The 15,525-nt window shown below is 51.0% G+C and overlaps 1 protein-coding gene across 2 annotated transcripts in view; it reads right to left on the bottom strand.

Moving 5' to 3' along the window:
- Nucleotides 1-15,057, bottom strand: part of si:dkey-197j19.5 (EF-hand calcium-binding domain-containing protein 12) — a 127,168-nt gene extending 112,111 nt beyond the window's left edge. For both annotated transcript variants that reach the window (XM_068052287.1, XM_068052288.1), the window contains exons 1-2: nucleotides 14,527-15,057; nucleotides 12,056-12,259 (exon numbers count right to left, since the gene is read on the bottom strand). In XM_068052287.1, coding sequence (XP_067908388.1) covers nucleotides 12,056-12,259; nucleotides 14,527-14,964 — 642 coding nt within the window. In that variant the 5' untranslated portion in view covers nucleotides 14,965-15,057. The remainder of the gene's footprint in view (nucleotides 1-12,055; nucleotides 12,260-14,526) is intronic.
- Between the last annotated feature and the right edge of the window lie 468 nt (nucleotides 15,058-15,525).

Genomic DNA, 15,525 nt, shown 5'->3' with positions numbered 1-15,525 from the left:
GCAACAGTAGCAGACTCGCCAACTTTAAGGGCATTTAAGTGGTCATTGGATAGACATATGGATGAAAATGGAATAGTGTAGGTCAGATGGTTTCACAGGTCGGCGCAACATCGAGGGCTGAAGGGCCTGTACTGCGCTGTAATGTTCTATGTTCTAATTGGGTTAAACGAGTCTCGATAAACTCTTGCTACTTAGCAAAGCCGAAGAAAGAGTGCTCTGAGCACTTGTCACACTGAATGACACAACGGTACCTGGGGCACGACAGAGTAGTTTTGTGGAGATTGCGCGTCCACCCAGGGTGCAGTAATGCTGTTACACTTTGATATTACTGTACAGACATTAGCATGTGTCAAGTCTTAATTATACGGAATAAAACATAATCACTATCACCAATAGGATTATCATTTCAAATTATTTCAGAACTTGAGTGTGAAGGAATTAAAGAGTTAATTGACTTTAATACCCCTGAATTCTAACACTCATTTGCTTTGTGGAAACAGCTCTTCCTTGAATACCTCGCACTTCTCTGGCACTGATTTACCTTCAGATAGCTGTTTTCAGTCCAGTTTTGCAAAATATTGTAAAATTAGTTTTCCCCAATTGAGAATTTTTACTCTTAGTCCATCTTCGTCCTTTTCCAAAACTACACTAAATCTAACTGAATTGTGACCACTACCACTAAAATGCTCTCCCACTAATACACCAACTGCCCAGAATCATTCCCTAAAACTAAATCCAGAACTGACCCTCCTTTTGTTGTACTTGCTACATACTGGAGAGAAGGGCTCTCCCCATCAGATCCTTCCTGCACGTCTAGAGTCTTACTACCTCCACATGCTGCCCTCGAAGTGGCTGTGGTGGAGAAGAGACCATCGTCCACCTCCTTCTGGAATGTGCCTTTGTAAAGCAGGTCTGCAAAGAGATGCAGTGGTTTTTGTCAAGGTTAACCCCGAGCAGCTCTGTAACACAGGACTCTGCTCTCCAAGCTGTTCCCAGGGACACAGACTGAGATAAACATCAACTGCTGCTGGAGGACCATCAACTCAGTGAAAGAAGCTCTTTGGTCTACCTGAAACCTGCTGGTCTTCCGGAGCAAAGAGTTGTCCATGACTGAGTGTTGCACACTGGCGCAATCCAAGGTCCAGGACTACGTGCTGAGGGACACACTAAAGCTTGGGGCAGCCGCAGCAAAGGTTCAATGGGGAAAGGCCACTGTGTAAAGTCCTCCTGCCATAGTATACCGAGGGGCTGAAAATTGCGTAAAACCACTCAGCCTATATGTACCAAATATGTTTTTGCTGTGTAATGCAAATGTAACTTGCATTTACAATGGAATGGAAACAGTAGTGAGGCAACTAGTTCTGTATCGAAGGAACCTGATTGCGATTATACTTCCCAAAATGTCAAATTTGAACTGTTTGGTAATATTCTTTTTTACAAATGTTTATGAATAAAGTACATCTTTGGGGGGAAAAAGCTTGCTGTGTACTGGCTAAAAAATTTCTCCAGAATCCATTTTAAGAATTCTGTGCCCTCTATAGCTATTATCCTGATTCTATGCCAGTTAGTATTAGGATAATTGAGATCTCCTATTGCTGCCCTTTTGTTTCTACACTTCTCAGCGATTTGTCTAAAAATTTGCTCTTCTATCTTCCCCTGACTGTTTGTGGGTCTACCAGACACATTCTGTGACTAGTGGGGTACTGCAGGGATCAGTACTTGCGCCCCAGCTGTTCACAATATATATCAATGAGTTGGATGTGGAGACCAAATGTAGTATTTCCAAGTTCGCAGATGACACAAAACTAGGTGGGAATGTATGTCGTGAGGAAGATGCAAAGTGGCTTCGAGGGGATTTGGACAGACTTAGTGAGTGGGCAAGAACATGGCAGATGGAATATAATGTGGAAAAATGTGATGTTATCCATTTTGGTAGGAGGAATAGATGTGCAGAGTATTTCTTAAATGATAAGAGATTAGACAGTGTAGATGTACAAAGGGACCTTGGCGTCCTCGTCAATAAGTTACTGAAAGCTAGCCTGCAGGTGCAGCAAGCAATTAGGAAGGCGAATGGTATGTTAGCCTTTACTGTAAGAGGATTTGAGTACAGGAGAAGTCTTGCATCAATTATATAGAACCTTGCTTAGACCGCACTTGGAGTACTGTGTGCAGCTTTGGTCCCCTTACCTTCGGAAAGATATTATTGCCATAGAGGGAGTGCAATGAAGGTTCACCAGACTTGTTCCCGGAATGGTGGAACTGTCCTATGAAGAGATTGGGGAAACTGGGCTTGTATTCTCTAGAGTCTTGAAGAACAAGAGGTGATCTCATTGCAACCTACAAAATACTTAAAAGGGATAGACAGGGTAGGTGCAGGTATTGGCATTGAGAGTCTAAACCAGGGGACACAATTTAGAAATTAGGGGGAAGCCACGTAGGACAGAGATGAGGAGAAATATCTTTACTGAGAGGGTTGTGAATCTTTGGAATTCTCGACCCCAGAGGGCTTTGGAAGCTCAGTCATTGAGTATGTTTAAAGTAGTGATTGACAGATTTCTAAATACCAGTGACATATGGGGATATGCAGATAGTGTGGGAAAAAGGCATTGAAGTGGATGATCAGCCATGATCGTATTGAATTGCAAAGTAGGCTTGATGGGCTGAATGGCCTACTCCTGTTCCTATACATTTCAGCAGTGTGATTGCACTTTTTTGTTCCTCAGTTCAACCCACATGGCCTAATTTGATGATCCTTCGAGCATTGGAGTGCCGCTGCTGAGCAGCGAGAGGGCCGCACTGAGGTCCCCCCACCGCCAGTAATTTGTGGCGGGCCCGTCTCGATATCGCGGGCCCAGGCGGGCCTCTCCCTGTCGAATTTTACTGGCCCCTGCTTGTCGAGGGGCTGGTAACATTCAGCCCACATAGTAAAGTCACCGTGGTAAAGAAGGCAGACTCCTACCCAAATTCTCATTTAAAGGACTATATGGACAGATGGGCAACACCATGTCTCTTAAAGAGAAAAATGTGTCGGAGGGATACTGTCAAATTCTTTTGACACCCCAGAATAAGAAAAAAAATCATCTTCTGTTACTCCGGACAGAGTTTTCCAGTGTCAAAGTTGATTAATGAGGGAAGGGCTGTAGATGTCATATACATGGACTTCAGTAAGGCGTTTGATAAGGTTCCCCATGGTAGGCTGATGAAGAAAGTGAAGTCGCATGGGGTCCAGGGTGTACTAGCTAGATGGATAAAGAACTGGCTGGGCAACAGGAGACAGAGAGTAGCAGTGGAAGGGAGTTTCTCAAAATGGAGACGTGTGACCAGTGGTGTTCCACAGGAATCCGTGCTGGGACCACTGTTGTTTGTGATATATATATATAAATGATTTGGAGGAAAATATAGGTGGTCTGATTAGAAAGTTTGCAGACGACACTAAGATTGGTGGAGTAGCAGATAGTGAAGGGACTGTCAGAGAATACAGCAGAATATAGATAATTTGGAGAGTTGGGCAGAGAAATGGCAGATGGAGTTCAATCAGGTCAAATGCGAGGTGATGCATTTTGGAAGATCCAATTCAAGAGTGAACTATACAGTAAGTGGAAAAGTCCTGGGGAAAATTGATGTACAGAGAGATTTGGGTGTTCAGGTCCATTGTTCCCTGAAGGTGGCAACGCAAGTCAATAGAGTGGTCAAGAAGGCATACGGCATGCTTTCCTTCATCGGACGGAGTATTGAGTACAAGAGTTGGCAGGTCATGTTACAGTTGTATAGGACTTTGGTTCGGCGTGCAGTTCTGGTCGCCTCATTACCAAAAGGATGTGGATGCTTTGGAGAGGGTGCAGAGGAGGTTCACCAGGATGTTGCCTGGTTTGGAGGGCGCTAGCTATGAAGAGAGGTTGAGTAGATTAGGATTAATTCTGTGCTGTAATTTTCTTTGTTCATATCATCACAGCTGTAATTGCTCCTGTAAACAATATTACAACCCCTCCCTGTTTAATTCCCCCTCTATCTAGTCTGAAAACCTTGTAACCAGGAATGTTGAGTTGCCACTCCTGCCCTTTAAGCCATGTTTCAGTAATAGCTATGATATCATACTTCCAAACATCTATCTTTTTTTATTCATTCATGGGATATGGGTGTCACTGGCCAGGCCAGCATTTATTGCCCATCCCTAATTGCCCTTGAGAAGGTGGTGGTGAGTTACCTTCTTGAACCGCTGCAGTCCATATGGGGTAGGTATACCCACAGCGCTGTTAGGAAAGGAGTTCCAGGATTTTGACCCAGCGACAGTGAAGGAATGGCAATATAGTTCCAAGTCAGGATGGTGTGCGATTTGGAGGGGAACTTGCAGGTGGTGCTGTTCCAATGCATTTGCCGCCCTCATCCTTCTAGTTGGTAGAGGTCGCGGGTTTGGAAGTTGCTGTCCATCTGTGCCCTCATCTTATCTGTCTTATTCACTAGTCTCCTTGCATTGAAGTATATACCAATAATCACTGAATAACTCCTTTCTTGTCCATTTTCTAGTCTTTGTTTCCTCGGCCTTCCACACTCATTTACCAATTTCCTGCTTTCCACTTCCAAATTTTCTTCTTTCCTCTCTGAATGAATGCTCAAGTTCCCATCATCCCCACCAAGCTGTTCCTATAGACGATGGTGACGTTACCTTGCAAAGTATTAGAGGGAATCTGAACTCTTTTTGTTTCCGATTTTCACCATCTGCAGAATTGTTTTTGCTCCAAGAATCTGTGCTATTCCTCGGGACTTTAGAGTTCTCTAAACACTCTCAGCTGGTTACAAGAAAGACACCTAACAGATTTACCATTTTAACGATGAGCAATTTTAACACAGGAGATTTGTTACATTGTCTGTAACTGTTATAAATAATACAATATATGCAATATACATTAAGTGCTACAGATGTTAACTCGCTGGGGGCTTTCTCGTAGTTCAGCAGTGCAATGCGCTTAGCGGCTATGACAGGTTCCAGCTCTTCAATGTGAGATTGAAACCAGTCTGCATTCCGCTTCACACGTTTGCCATAGGTGGTCACTGCTGAGTCAAAGATGGCGTCTCTGATGTGGGCCCACTTGGTCTCTGCATCCCCTGTGGGAGTGTTTTGAAGGGCTTTTTCGAATGTATTTAAAAACTTATGTAACAGCTGTGGATGAGAAATTCTGCTAGTGTTGATGCGCGGGCAGCCCTTCTGCTTGGAGTGATGCAGCTTCTTTGGTTTGAGGCTAACCTTGCTGCACACCAGGGAGTGGTCGGTGTCGCAGTGTGCACTGTGGAAGCTACATGTGATCTGAACGCTGTTTAAAGAGGCTCGCCTTGTGACGATGAGGTCCAGCTGTTGCCAACAGCGTGATCTTGGGTGCCTCCAAGAAACCTGGTGACAGGGTTTAGTGTGAAAGAATGAGTTGGTAATGCAGAGGTTATGATAGGTACACAACTCAAGCAGTCTCTGACCGTTCTCATTCATCCTACCAGTGCCATAGCGCCCAAGGCAGGAGGGCCATGAGTCATAGTCGACCCCAATCCTGGCATTAAAGTCCCCCAGGAGGAAAAGATGTGTGGTGTTGGGGATGCTACTAATGATGTTATGGAGTTCCTCGTAGAACTGGTCCTTAGCTTCAGGTGGGGAGCAGAGTGTTGGAGCATAGATGCTGAGTAGGTGTACTGGACCAGAGGCAGTGAACAGACAGATGGACAGTATGCGTTCTGAGCCATTTGAAGGTGGCTCTATCATGCTGAGCAAAGAGCTTCTGATGGCAAAGCCCACTCCATGCTGTCTTGGTTCTTCAGGATCCCTACCCTGCCAGAAGAAGGTGTAGTCTTGCTCTCTTAGAGATCCGCTTGCAGGGAGGCGTGTCTCCTGAATTGCTGCAATGTCCACATTGAGTCGACTGAGCTCGTTGTTAATGATTGCGGTCTTCCGAGAATCGTTGATTTGTGCAAGGTCTTCCGACATGGGTTACCGTCAGGGCAAGGAGAGGGAATCAGCAGGCAGTGCAGGGATCCCCTGTGGCCGTTTCCCTCAACAACAGGTATACAGTTTTGGATACTGTTGGGGGGGACGACTTACCAGGGGTAAGCAATGGGGTACAGGTCTCTGGCACAGAGTCTGTCCCTGTTGCTCAGAAGGGAAGGGGGAAGAGGAGCAGAGCATTAGTCATTGGGGACTCCATAGTTAGGGGAACAGATAGGAGGTTCTGTGAGAACGAGAGAGACTCACGGTTGGTGTGTTGCCTCCCAGGTGCCAGGGTTCGTGATGTCTCGGATCGTGTTTTTGGGATCCTTAAGGGGGAGGGGGAGCAGCCCCAAGTCGTGGTCCACATAGGCACCAACGACATAGGTAGGAAGAGAGATGGGGATTTAAGGCAGAAATTCAGGGAGCTAGGGTGGAAGCTTAGAGCGAGAACAAACAGAGTTGTTATCTCTGGGTTGTTGCCCGTGCCACGTGCTAGCGAAGCGAGGAATAGGGAGAGAGAGGAGTTGAACACATGGCTGCAGGGATGGTGTAGGTGGGAGGGTTTTGGTTTCCTGGATAATTGGGGCTCTTTCTGGGGTAGGTGGGACCTCTACAAACAGGATGGTCTCCACCTGAACCAGAGGGGTACCAAAATCTTGGGGGGGGGGGAGGGGGGGAGATTTGCTAGTGCTCTTCGGGGGGGTTTAAACTAATTCAGCAGGGGGATGGGAACCTAAATTGTAGTTCCAGTGTACAGGATGTTGAGAGTAGTGAGGTCAGGGATAAGGTTACAAGGACGCAAGAGGGCACTGAAAGCAAGAACTTGGTTTAAAGTGTGTCTACTTCAACGCCAGGAGCATCCGGAACAAGGTTGGTGAGCTTGCAGCATGGGTTGGTACCTGGGATCTCGATGTTGTGGCCATTTCAGAGACATGGGTAGAGCAGGGACAGGAATGGATGTTGCAGGTTCCGGGATATAGATGTTTCAGTAAGAACAGAGAAGATGGTAAAAGAGGGGGAGGGGGGTGTGGCATTATTAATCAAGGAGAGTATTACAGCGGCAGAAAGGACGTTTGAGGACTCGTCTACTGAGGTAGTATGGGCCGAGGTTAGAAACAGGAGAGGAGAGGGCACCCTGTTGGGAGTTTTCTATAGACCTCCGAATAGTTCCAGAGATGTAGAGGAAAGGATAGCGAAGATGATTCTCGACAGGAGCGAGAGTAACAGGGTAGTTTTTATGGGGGACTTTAACTTTCCAAATATTGACTGGAAATACTATAGTTCGAGTACTTTCGATGGGTCAGTTTTTGTCCAGTGTGTGCAGGAGGGTTTTCTGACACAGTATGTAGACAGGCCAACCAGGGGCGATGTCACATTGGTTTTGGTACTGGGTAATGAACCCGGCCAGGTGTTAGATTTAGATGTAGGTGAGCACTTTGGTGATAGTGATCACAATTCGGTTAGGTTTACCTTAGCGATGGGCAGGGACAGGTATATACCGCAGGGTAAAAATTATAGCTGGGGGAAAGGAAATTATGATGCGATTAGGCAAGATTTAGGATGCGTAGGATGGCGAAGGAAACTGCAGGGGATGGGAACAATCGAAATGTGGAGCTCATTCAAGGAGCAGCTACTGCGTGTCCTTGCTAAGTATGTACCTGTCAGGCAGGGAGGAAGTTGTCGAGCGAGGGAGCCGTGGTTCACTAAAGAAGTTGAAGCGCTTGTCAAGAGGAAGAAGAAGGCTTATGTTAGGATTAGACGTGAAGGCTCAATTAGGGCGCTTGAGAGTTACAAGCTAGCCAGGAAGGATCTAAAGGGAGAGCTTAGAAGAGCAAGGAGAGGACACGAGAAGTCAATGGCGGATAGGATCAAGGAAAACCCTAAGGCTTTCTATAGGTATATCAGGAATTAAAGAATGACTAGAGTTAGATTAGGGCCAATCAAGGATAGTAGTGGGAAGTTGTGTGTGGAATCAGAGGAGATAGGGTAAGCGTTAAATGAATATTTTTCGTCAGTATTTACAGTAGAGAAAGAAAATGTTGTCGAGGAGAATACTGAAATACAGACTACTAGGCTAGATGGGATTGAGGTTCACAAGGAGGAGGTGTTAGCAATTTTGGAAAGTGTGAAAATAGATAAGTCCCCTGGGCCAGATGGGATTTATCCTAGGATTCTCTGGGAAGCCAGGGAGGAGATTGCAGAGCCTTTGTCCTTGATCTTTATGTCGTCATTGTCGACAGGAATAGTGCCGGAAGACTGGAGGATAGCAAATGTTGTCCCCTTGTTCAAGAAGGGGAGTAGAGGCAGCCCTGGTAATTATAGACCTGTGAGCCTTACTTCGGTTGTGGGTAAAATGTTGGAAAAGGTTATAAGAGACAGGATTTATAATCATCGTGAAAAGAATAAGTTCATTAGTGATAGTCAGCACGGTTTTGTGAAGGGTAGGTCATGCCTCACAAACCTTATTGAGTTTTTTGAGAAGGTGACCAAACAGTTGGATGAGGGTAAAGCAGTGGATGTGGTGTATATGGATTTCAGTAAGGCGTTTGATAAGGTTCCCCACGGTCGGCTATTGCAGAAAATACGGAAATATGGGGTTGAAGGTCATTTAGAGCTTTGGATCAGAAACTGGCTAGCTGAAAGAAGACAGAGGGTGGTGGTTGATGGCAAATGTTCATCCTGGAGTTTAGTTACTAGTGGTGTACCGCAAGGATCTGTTTTGGGGCCACTGCTGTTTGTCATTTTTATAAATGACCTGGATGAGGGTGTAGAAGGGTGGGTTAGTAAATTTGCAGATGACACGAAGGTCGGTGGAGTTGTGGATAGTGCCGAAGGATGTTGTAGGTTACAGAGGGACGTAGATAGGCTGCAAAGCTGGGCTGAGAGATGGCAAATGGAGTTTAATGCGGAAAAGTGTGAGGTGATTCACTTTGGAAGGAGTAACAGGAATGCAGAGTACTGGGCTAATGGGAAGATTCTTGGTAGTGTAGATGAGCAGAGAGATCTTGGTGTCCAGGTACATAAATCCCTGAAAGTTGCCACCCAGGTTAATAGGGCTGTTAAGAAGGCATATGGTGTGTTAGCTTTTATTAGTAGGGGGATCAAGTTTCGGAGCCACGAGGTCATACTGCAGCTGTACAAAACTCTGGTGCGGCCGCACCTGGAGTATTGTGTGCAGTTCTGGTCACCGCATTATAGGAAGGATGTGGAAGCTTTGGAAAGGGTGCAGAGGAGATTTACTAGGATGTTGCCTGGTATGGAGAGAAGGTCTTACGAGGAAAGGCTGAGGGACTTGAGGTTGTTTTCGTTAGAGAGAAGGAGGAGGAGAGGTGACTTAATAGAGACATAAGATAATCAGAGGGTTAGATAGGGTGGATAGTGAGAGTCTTTTTCCTCGGATGGTGATGGCAAACACGAGGGGACATAGCTTTAAGTTGAGGGGTGATAGATATAGGACAGATGTCAGAGGTAGTTTCTTTACTCAGAGAGTAGTAGGGGCGTGGAACGCCCTGCCTCCAACAGTAGTAGACTCGCCAACTTTAAGGGCATTTAAGTGGTCATTGGATAGACATATGGATGAAAATGGAATAGTTTAGGTCAGATGGTTTCACAGGTCGGCGCAACATCGAGGGCCGAAGGGCCTGTACTGCGCTGTAATGTTCTATGTTCTATGACAGGCCAGGACACACAGTTCTGACGTTCCAGCTTGCAAAACGAGGGCTTTTGGGCCAACCATCAAGAAGATCGCCCCCCTCAAATCTAAATCAGGGGACACAATCACTGACCAACGCAAGCAAATGGACCGCTGGGTGGAACACGACCTAGAACTGTACTCCAGGGAAAATGTTGTCACTGAGACCACCCTCAATGCAGCCCAGTCTCTGCCAGTCATGGATGAGCTGGACGTATAGCCAACAAAATCGGAACTCAGTGATGCCATTGATTCTCTAGCCAGCGGAAAAGCCCCTGGGGAAGGACGGCATTACCCCTGAAATAATCAAGAGTGCTAAGCCTGCTATACTTTCAGCTCTGCACGAACTGCTATGCCTGTGCTGGGACGAGGGAGCAGTACCACAGGGCATGCGCGATGCCAATATCATCACCCTCTATAAGAACAAGGGCGACCGCGGTGACTGCAACAACTACCGTGGAATCTCCCTGCTCAGCATAGTGGGGAAAGTCTTCGCTCGAGTCGCTTTAAACAGGCTCCAGAAGCTGGCTGAGCGTGTCTACCCTGAGGCACAGTGTGGCTTTCGAGCAGAGAGATCCACCATTGACATGCTGTTCTCCCTTCGACAGCAATTGGAGAAATGCCGTGAACAACAGATGCCCCTCTACGTTGCTTTCATTGATCTCACCAAAGCCTTTGACCTCGTCAGCAGACGTGGTCTCTTCAGACTACTAGAAAAGATTGGATGCCCACCAAAGCTACTACAAGTATAATCACCTCATTCCATGACAATATGAAAGGCACATTTCAGCATAGCGGTGCCTCATCAGACCCCTTTCCTATCTTGCGTGGCGTGAAACAGGGCTGTGTTCTTGCACCTACACTGTTTGGGATCTTCTTCTCGCTGCTGCTCTCTCATGCGTTCAAGTCTTCAGAAGAAGGAATTTTCCTCCACACAAGATCAGGTGGCAGGTTGTTCAACCTTGCCCGTCTAAGAGCGAACACCAAAGTACAGAAAGTCCTCATCAGGGAACTCCTCTTTGCTGACGATGCTGCATTAACATCTCACACTGAAGAGTGTCTGCAGAGACTCATCGACAGTTTGCGGCTGCCTGAACCGAAATTGGCCTAACCATCAGCCTCAAGAAAACGAACATCGTAGGACAGGACGTCACAAATGCCCCAACCATAAATATCGGCGACCACGCTCTGGAAGTGGTTCAAGAGTTCACCTACCTAGGCTCAACTATCACCAGTAACCTGTCTCTCGATGCAGAAATCAACAAGCACATGGGAAAGGCTTCCACTGCTACGTCCAGACTGGCCAAGAGAATGTGGGAAAATGGCGCACTGACACAGAACACAAAAGTCCAAGTGGAAAGTTCTTTACGCAGAGGGTGGTGGGTGCCTGGAACGCGTCGCCAGCGGAGGTGGTAGACGCGGGCACGATAGCGTCTTTTAAGATGTATCTAGACAGATACATGAATGGGCAGGAAGTAAAGAGATGCAGACCCTTAGAAAATAGGCGTCATGTTTAGATAGAGGATCTGGATAGGCGCAGGCTTGGAGGGCCAAAGGGCCTGTTCATGTGCTGTAAATTTCTTTGTTCTTTGTTTGTGTATCAAGCCTGTGTCCTCAGTACCTTGCTCTACGGCAGCGAGGCCTGGACAACGTATGTCAGCCAAGAGCGACGTCTCAATTCATTCCATCTTCGCTGCCTCCGGAAGATTCTTGGCATCAGGTGGCAGGACCATATCTCCAACACTGAAGTCCTCGAGGCGGCCAACATCCCCAGCATATACATGCTACTAAGCCAGTGGCGCCTGAGATGGTTTGGCCATGTGAGCCGCATGGAAGATGGTCGGATCCCCAAGGACACATTGTACAGCGAGCTCGTCACTGGTATCAGACCCACCGGCCGTCCTTGTCTCCGCTTTAAAGACATCTGCAAACGCGACATGAAGTCCTGTGACATTGATCACAATGAGTCAGTTGCCAGCGTTCGCCAGAGCTGGCGGGCAACCATAAAGGCGGGGCTAATGTGTGGCGAGTCAAAGAGACTTAGCAGTTGGCAGGAAAAAAGACAGAAGCGCAATGGGAGAGCCAACTGTGTCACAGCCCTGACAACCAATTTTATCTGCAGCACCTGTGGAAGAGTCTGTCACTCTAGAATTGGCCTTGATAACCACTCCAGGCGCTGCTGCACAAACCACTGACCACCTCCAGGCGCTTACCCACTGTCTCTCAAAACATGGAGGCCAAAGATGAAGATGATGATGCAATATACATACACATAATATAGACACACTCTCCCAGGGAGGAATCCCATCTACTGGGAAGACATATTGGAAATTCAAGGGCATGACCCTATGTCGTGTCCTCACATTGACCCCAAACCCTCCTGTGCATGTGCTCACCTTTTCAAACGCCACCTTGAGGTCATCTTTTGAGAGTTTCCCTTTCTTTCCTCTATCGCTGCTTCTGAAGAAGTCTACAAGCCTCAGCCGTTTTTTATCCAAATACTCATTGAGTAACTTAACTGGCTCCAGAGAAGGTAGATTAATCAACGGAATGATGCCATAAAACTTGCCTGGTGCATTTTGCTTCTGCGATGCGCTTCTCTGCAATACATGTATCAAAATTACTGTATCAACCCAATCATTAAGTTAGTTCATTATCAGCTATAATTCAGGTTTCCCTGTCTCTAAAGACAATCATAATGTCCAACTGGTATCCCCATTGAGAACAGTGGAAATAGTGAATCAAACTTGGTATGCACCTTACATCTGAGGCTGATTCCTTACACAGGCCATGAGTGGTGCTATTCATTAAGCTGTCAGTACAGATTTTTGAAATGCCGTTCAATGATCATACATAACTCAATGAACCCCAGCACAGTTCAATCCCTTTCAAAGGTCTAGCGTACATTCTGTTGAGGTCTTGGCGAATTGGCAGAAGTTGAATTTGATGAACTGGGGTTGAGAGGGGGACCAGGAGCAACTGGGGACGGGGGAAGTGGGGGGGGGGGGGGGGGAGAGATAGGGGATTGGTGATGTGGGGGGGGACTGAGATGGAGACGGAGGGGGGGGACTGAGACGGGGGAGGGGGGGGGACTGAGACGGGGGAGGGGGGGGGACTGAGACGGGGGAGGGGGGGGGACTGAGACGGGGGAGGGGGGGGACTGAGACGGGGGAGGGGGGGGACTGAGACGGGGGAGGGGGGGGACTGAGACGGGGGAGGGGGGGGACTGAGACGGGGGAGGGGGGGGACTGAGACGGGGGAGGGGGGGGACTGAGACGGGGGAGGGGGGGGACTGAGACGGGGGAGGGGGGGGACTGAGACGGGGGAGGGGGGGGACTGAGACGGGGGAAGGGGGGACTGAGACGGGGGAAGGGGGGACTGAGACGGGGGGGACTGAGACGGGGGAGACTGAGACGGGGGAGACTGAGACGGGGGAGACTGAGACGGGGGAGACTGAGACGGGGGAGACTGAGACGGGGGAGACTGAGACGGGGGAGACTGAGACGGGGGAGACTGAGACGGGGGAGACTGAGACGGGGGAGACTGAGACGGGGGAGACTGAGACGGGGGAGACTGAGACGGGGGAGACTGAGACGGGGGAGACTGAGACGGGGGAGACTGAGACGGGGGAGACTGAGACGGGGGGGAGGGGGGGACTGAGACGGGGGGGAGGGGGGGACTGAGACGGGGGGGAGGGGGGGACTGAGACGGGGGAGGGGGGGACTGAGACGGGGGAGGGGGGGACTGAGACGGGGGAGGGGGGGACTGAGACGGGGGAGGGGGGGACTGAGACGGGGGAGGGGGGGACTGAGACGGGGGAGGGGGGGACTGAGACGGGGGAGGGGGGGACTGAGACGGGGGAGGGGGGGACTGAGACGGGGGAGGGGGGGACTGAGACGGGGGAGGGGGGGACTGAGACGGGGGAGGGGGGGACTGAGACGGGGGAGGGGGGGACTGAGACGGGGGAGGGGGGGACTGAGACGGGGGAGGGGGGGACTGAGACGGGGGAGGGGGGACTGAGACGGGGGGGCGGAGGGACTGAGACGGGGGGGCGGGGGGACTGAGACGGGGGGGCGGGGGGACTGAGACGGGGGGGCGGGGGGACTGAGACGGGGGGGCGGGGGGACTGAGACGGGGGGGGCGGGGGGACTGAGACGGGGGGGGCGGGGGGACTGAGACGGGGGGGCGGGGGGGCTGAGACGGGGGAGGGGGGGACTGAGACGGGGGAGGGGGGGACTGAGACGGGGGAGGGGGGGACTGAGACGGGGGAGGGGGGGACTGAGACGGGGGAGGGGGGGACTGAGACGGGGGAGGGGGGGACTGAGATGGGGTGGGGGGGACTGAGACGGGGGAGGGGGGGACTGAGACGGGGGAGGGGGGGACTGAGACGGGGGAGGGGGGGACTGAGACGGGGGAGGGGGGACTGAGACGGGGGGGCGGGGGGACTGAGATGGGGGAGGGGGGGACTGAGATGGGGGAGGGGGGGACTGAGATGGGGGAGGGGGGGACTGAGATGGGGGAGGGGGGGACTGAGACGGGGGGGCGGGGGGACTGAGACGGGGGAGGGGGGACTGAGACGGGGGGGCGGGGGGACTGAGACGGGGGAGGGGGGGACTGAGACGGGGGAGGGGGGGACTGAGACGGGGGAGGGGGGGACTGAGACGGGGGAGGGGGGGACAGAGACGGGGGAGGGGGGGACAGAGACGGGGGGGCGGGGGGACTGAGACGGGGGGGGGGGGGACTGAGATGGAGATGGTGGGGGTGTTGAAAAGGAACTGGGGACGGGGCGCGAAAGGGGTGTGCTGGAGGAAGTATCAGCCTCAGGTTTTCTTGCACAGACTGTTAGGGTGCAGAGGCGGCCGCTCACCTCGGATTGCAGCTCGGGCTCGACCGGCGGAGTAGGGGCTGTGGCCTTGGCTCTCCACTCCCCGCTCTCCAGACCCTCCAGGACGCGGAGCTCCAGGTCATTAGCCGAGATTTTGCTGTTGATCCACCTCTTGACATCTGCCATGGTCTCCAACTCTGCTCTCTGCCGCTTCCTCATGGCTAACCACTCAGTGTACTCGGACACCCCCCACCCACCGGCACCCTCCACATCTCGCTCGACATCGGCCGGCTGCCGTCGAGGTCGGGGCCAGAGCCGAGGCCGGAGTGGGGCCGGAGCGGGCACCGCGGTCATGACCCTGACCCGGCAGCTCGGATGGCCAAACATCTTGGAAGCCATTCGGAAAAAGTGAGTTTTGTCCAATTCCCTACGGCGAGGGCGGTAGACAGCCTCCCCCGGGTTCCCCATACTCTCTGCCATGGACCCTGCCTCACTGACTATTCCAACTCCAGCACTCAACCGACCGGGGTTGGTTACCGGGGCAACAGGGCGCAGGATGGATCCCCGCCGCTCCTTTCCCATTGGAAAATGGGCGTGTTTCATCTGACTGAACGATGGTTGGTTAATCCGTGCGTCAATCACACCGTCTGCTTCAATCCTCCCCCTCCCCAACAGTGAGCCCCGCCCCCATAGAGCCCAACCGTCACAGAGAGACCCGCCCCCCAAAGTGTCCCACACCATTCCCTGCCCAAACGGAGTGACACCCACAGGGCCCCCAACCCAGAGACAGCCACGCCCAAGAGCCTGCTCCTCGCAGAGAGTCCCGGACCCACAGAGAGACCGGACCCACGGAGACACCGGACCCACAGAGACACCGGACCCACGGAGAGACCAGACCCACAGAGAGACCGGACCCACGGAGAGACCGGACCCACGGAGAGACCGGACCCACAGAGAGACCGGACCCACGGAGAGACCGGACCCACGGAGAGACCGGACCCACAGAGAGACCGGACCCACATAGAGACCGGACCCACGGAG

This window comes from Heterodontus francisci, chromosome 19 (assembly GCF_036365525.1).
Source record: "Heterodontus francisci isolate sHetFra1 chromosome 19, sHetFra1.hap1, whole genome shotgun sequence".
NCBI classification, from domain to species: domain Eukaryota; kingdom Metazoa; phylum Chordata; class Chondrichthyes; order Heterodontiformes; family Heterodontidae; genus Heterodontus; species Heterodontus francisci.
Note: the sequence above shows the minus strand (reverse complement) of the source record. Positions and strands in the feature narration are given on the sequence as shown.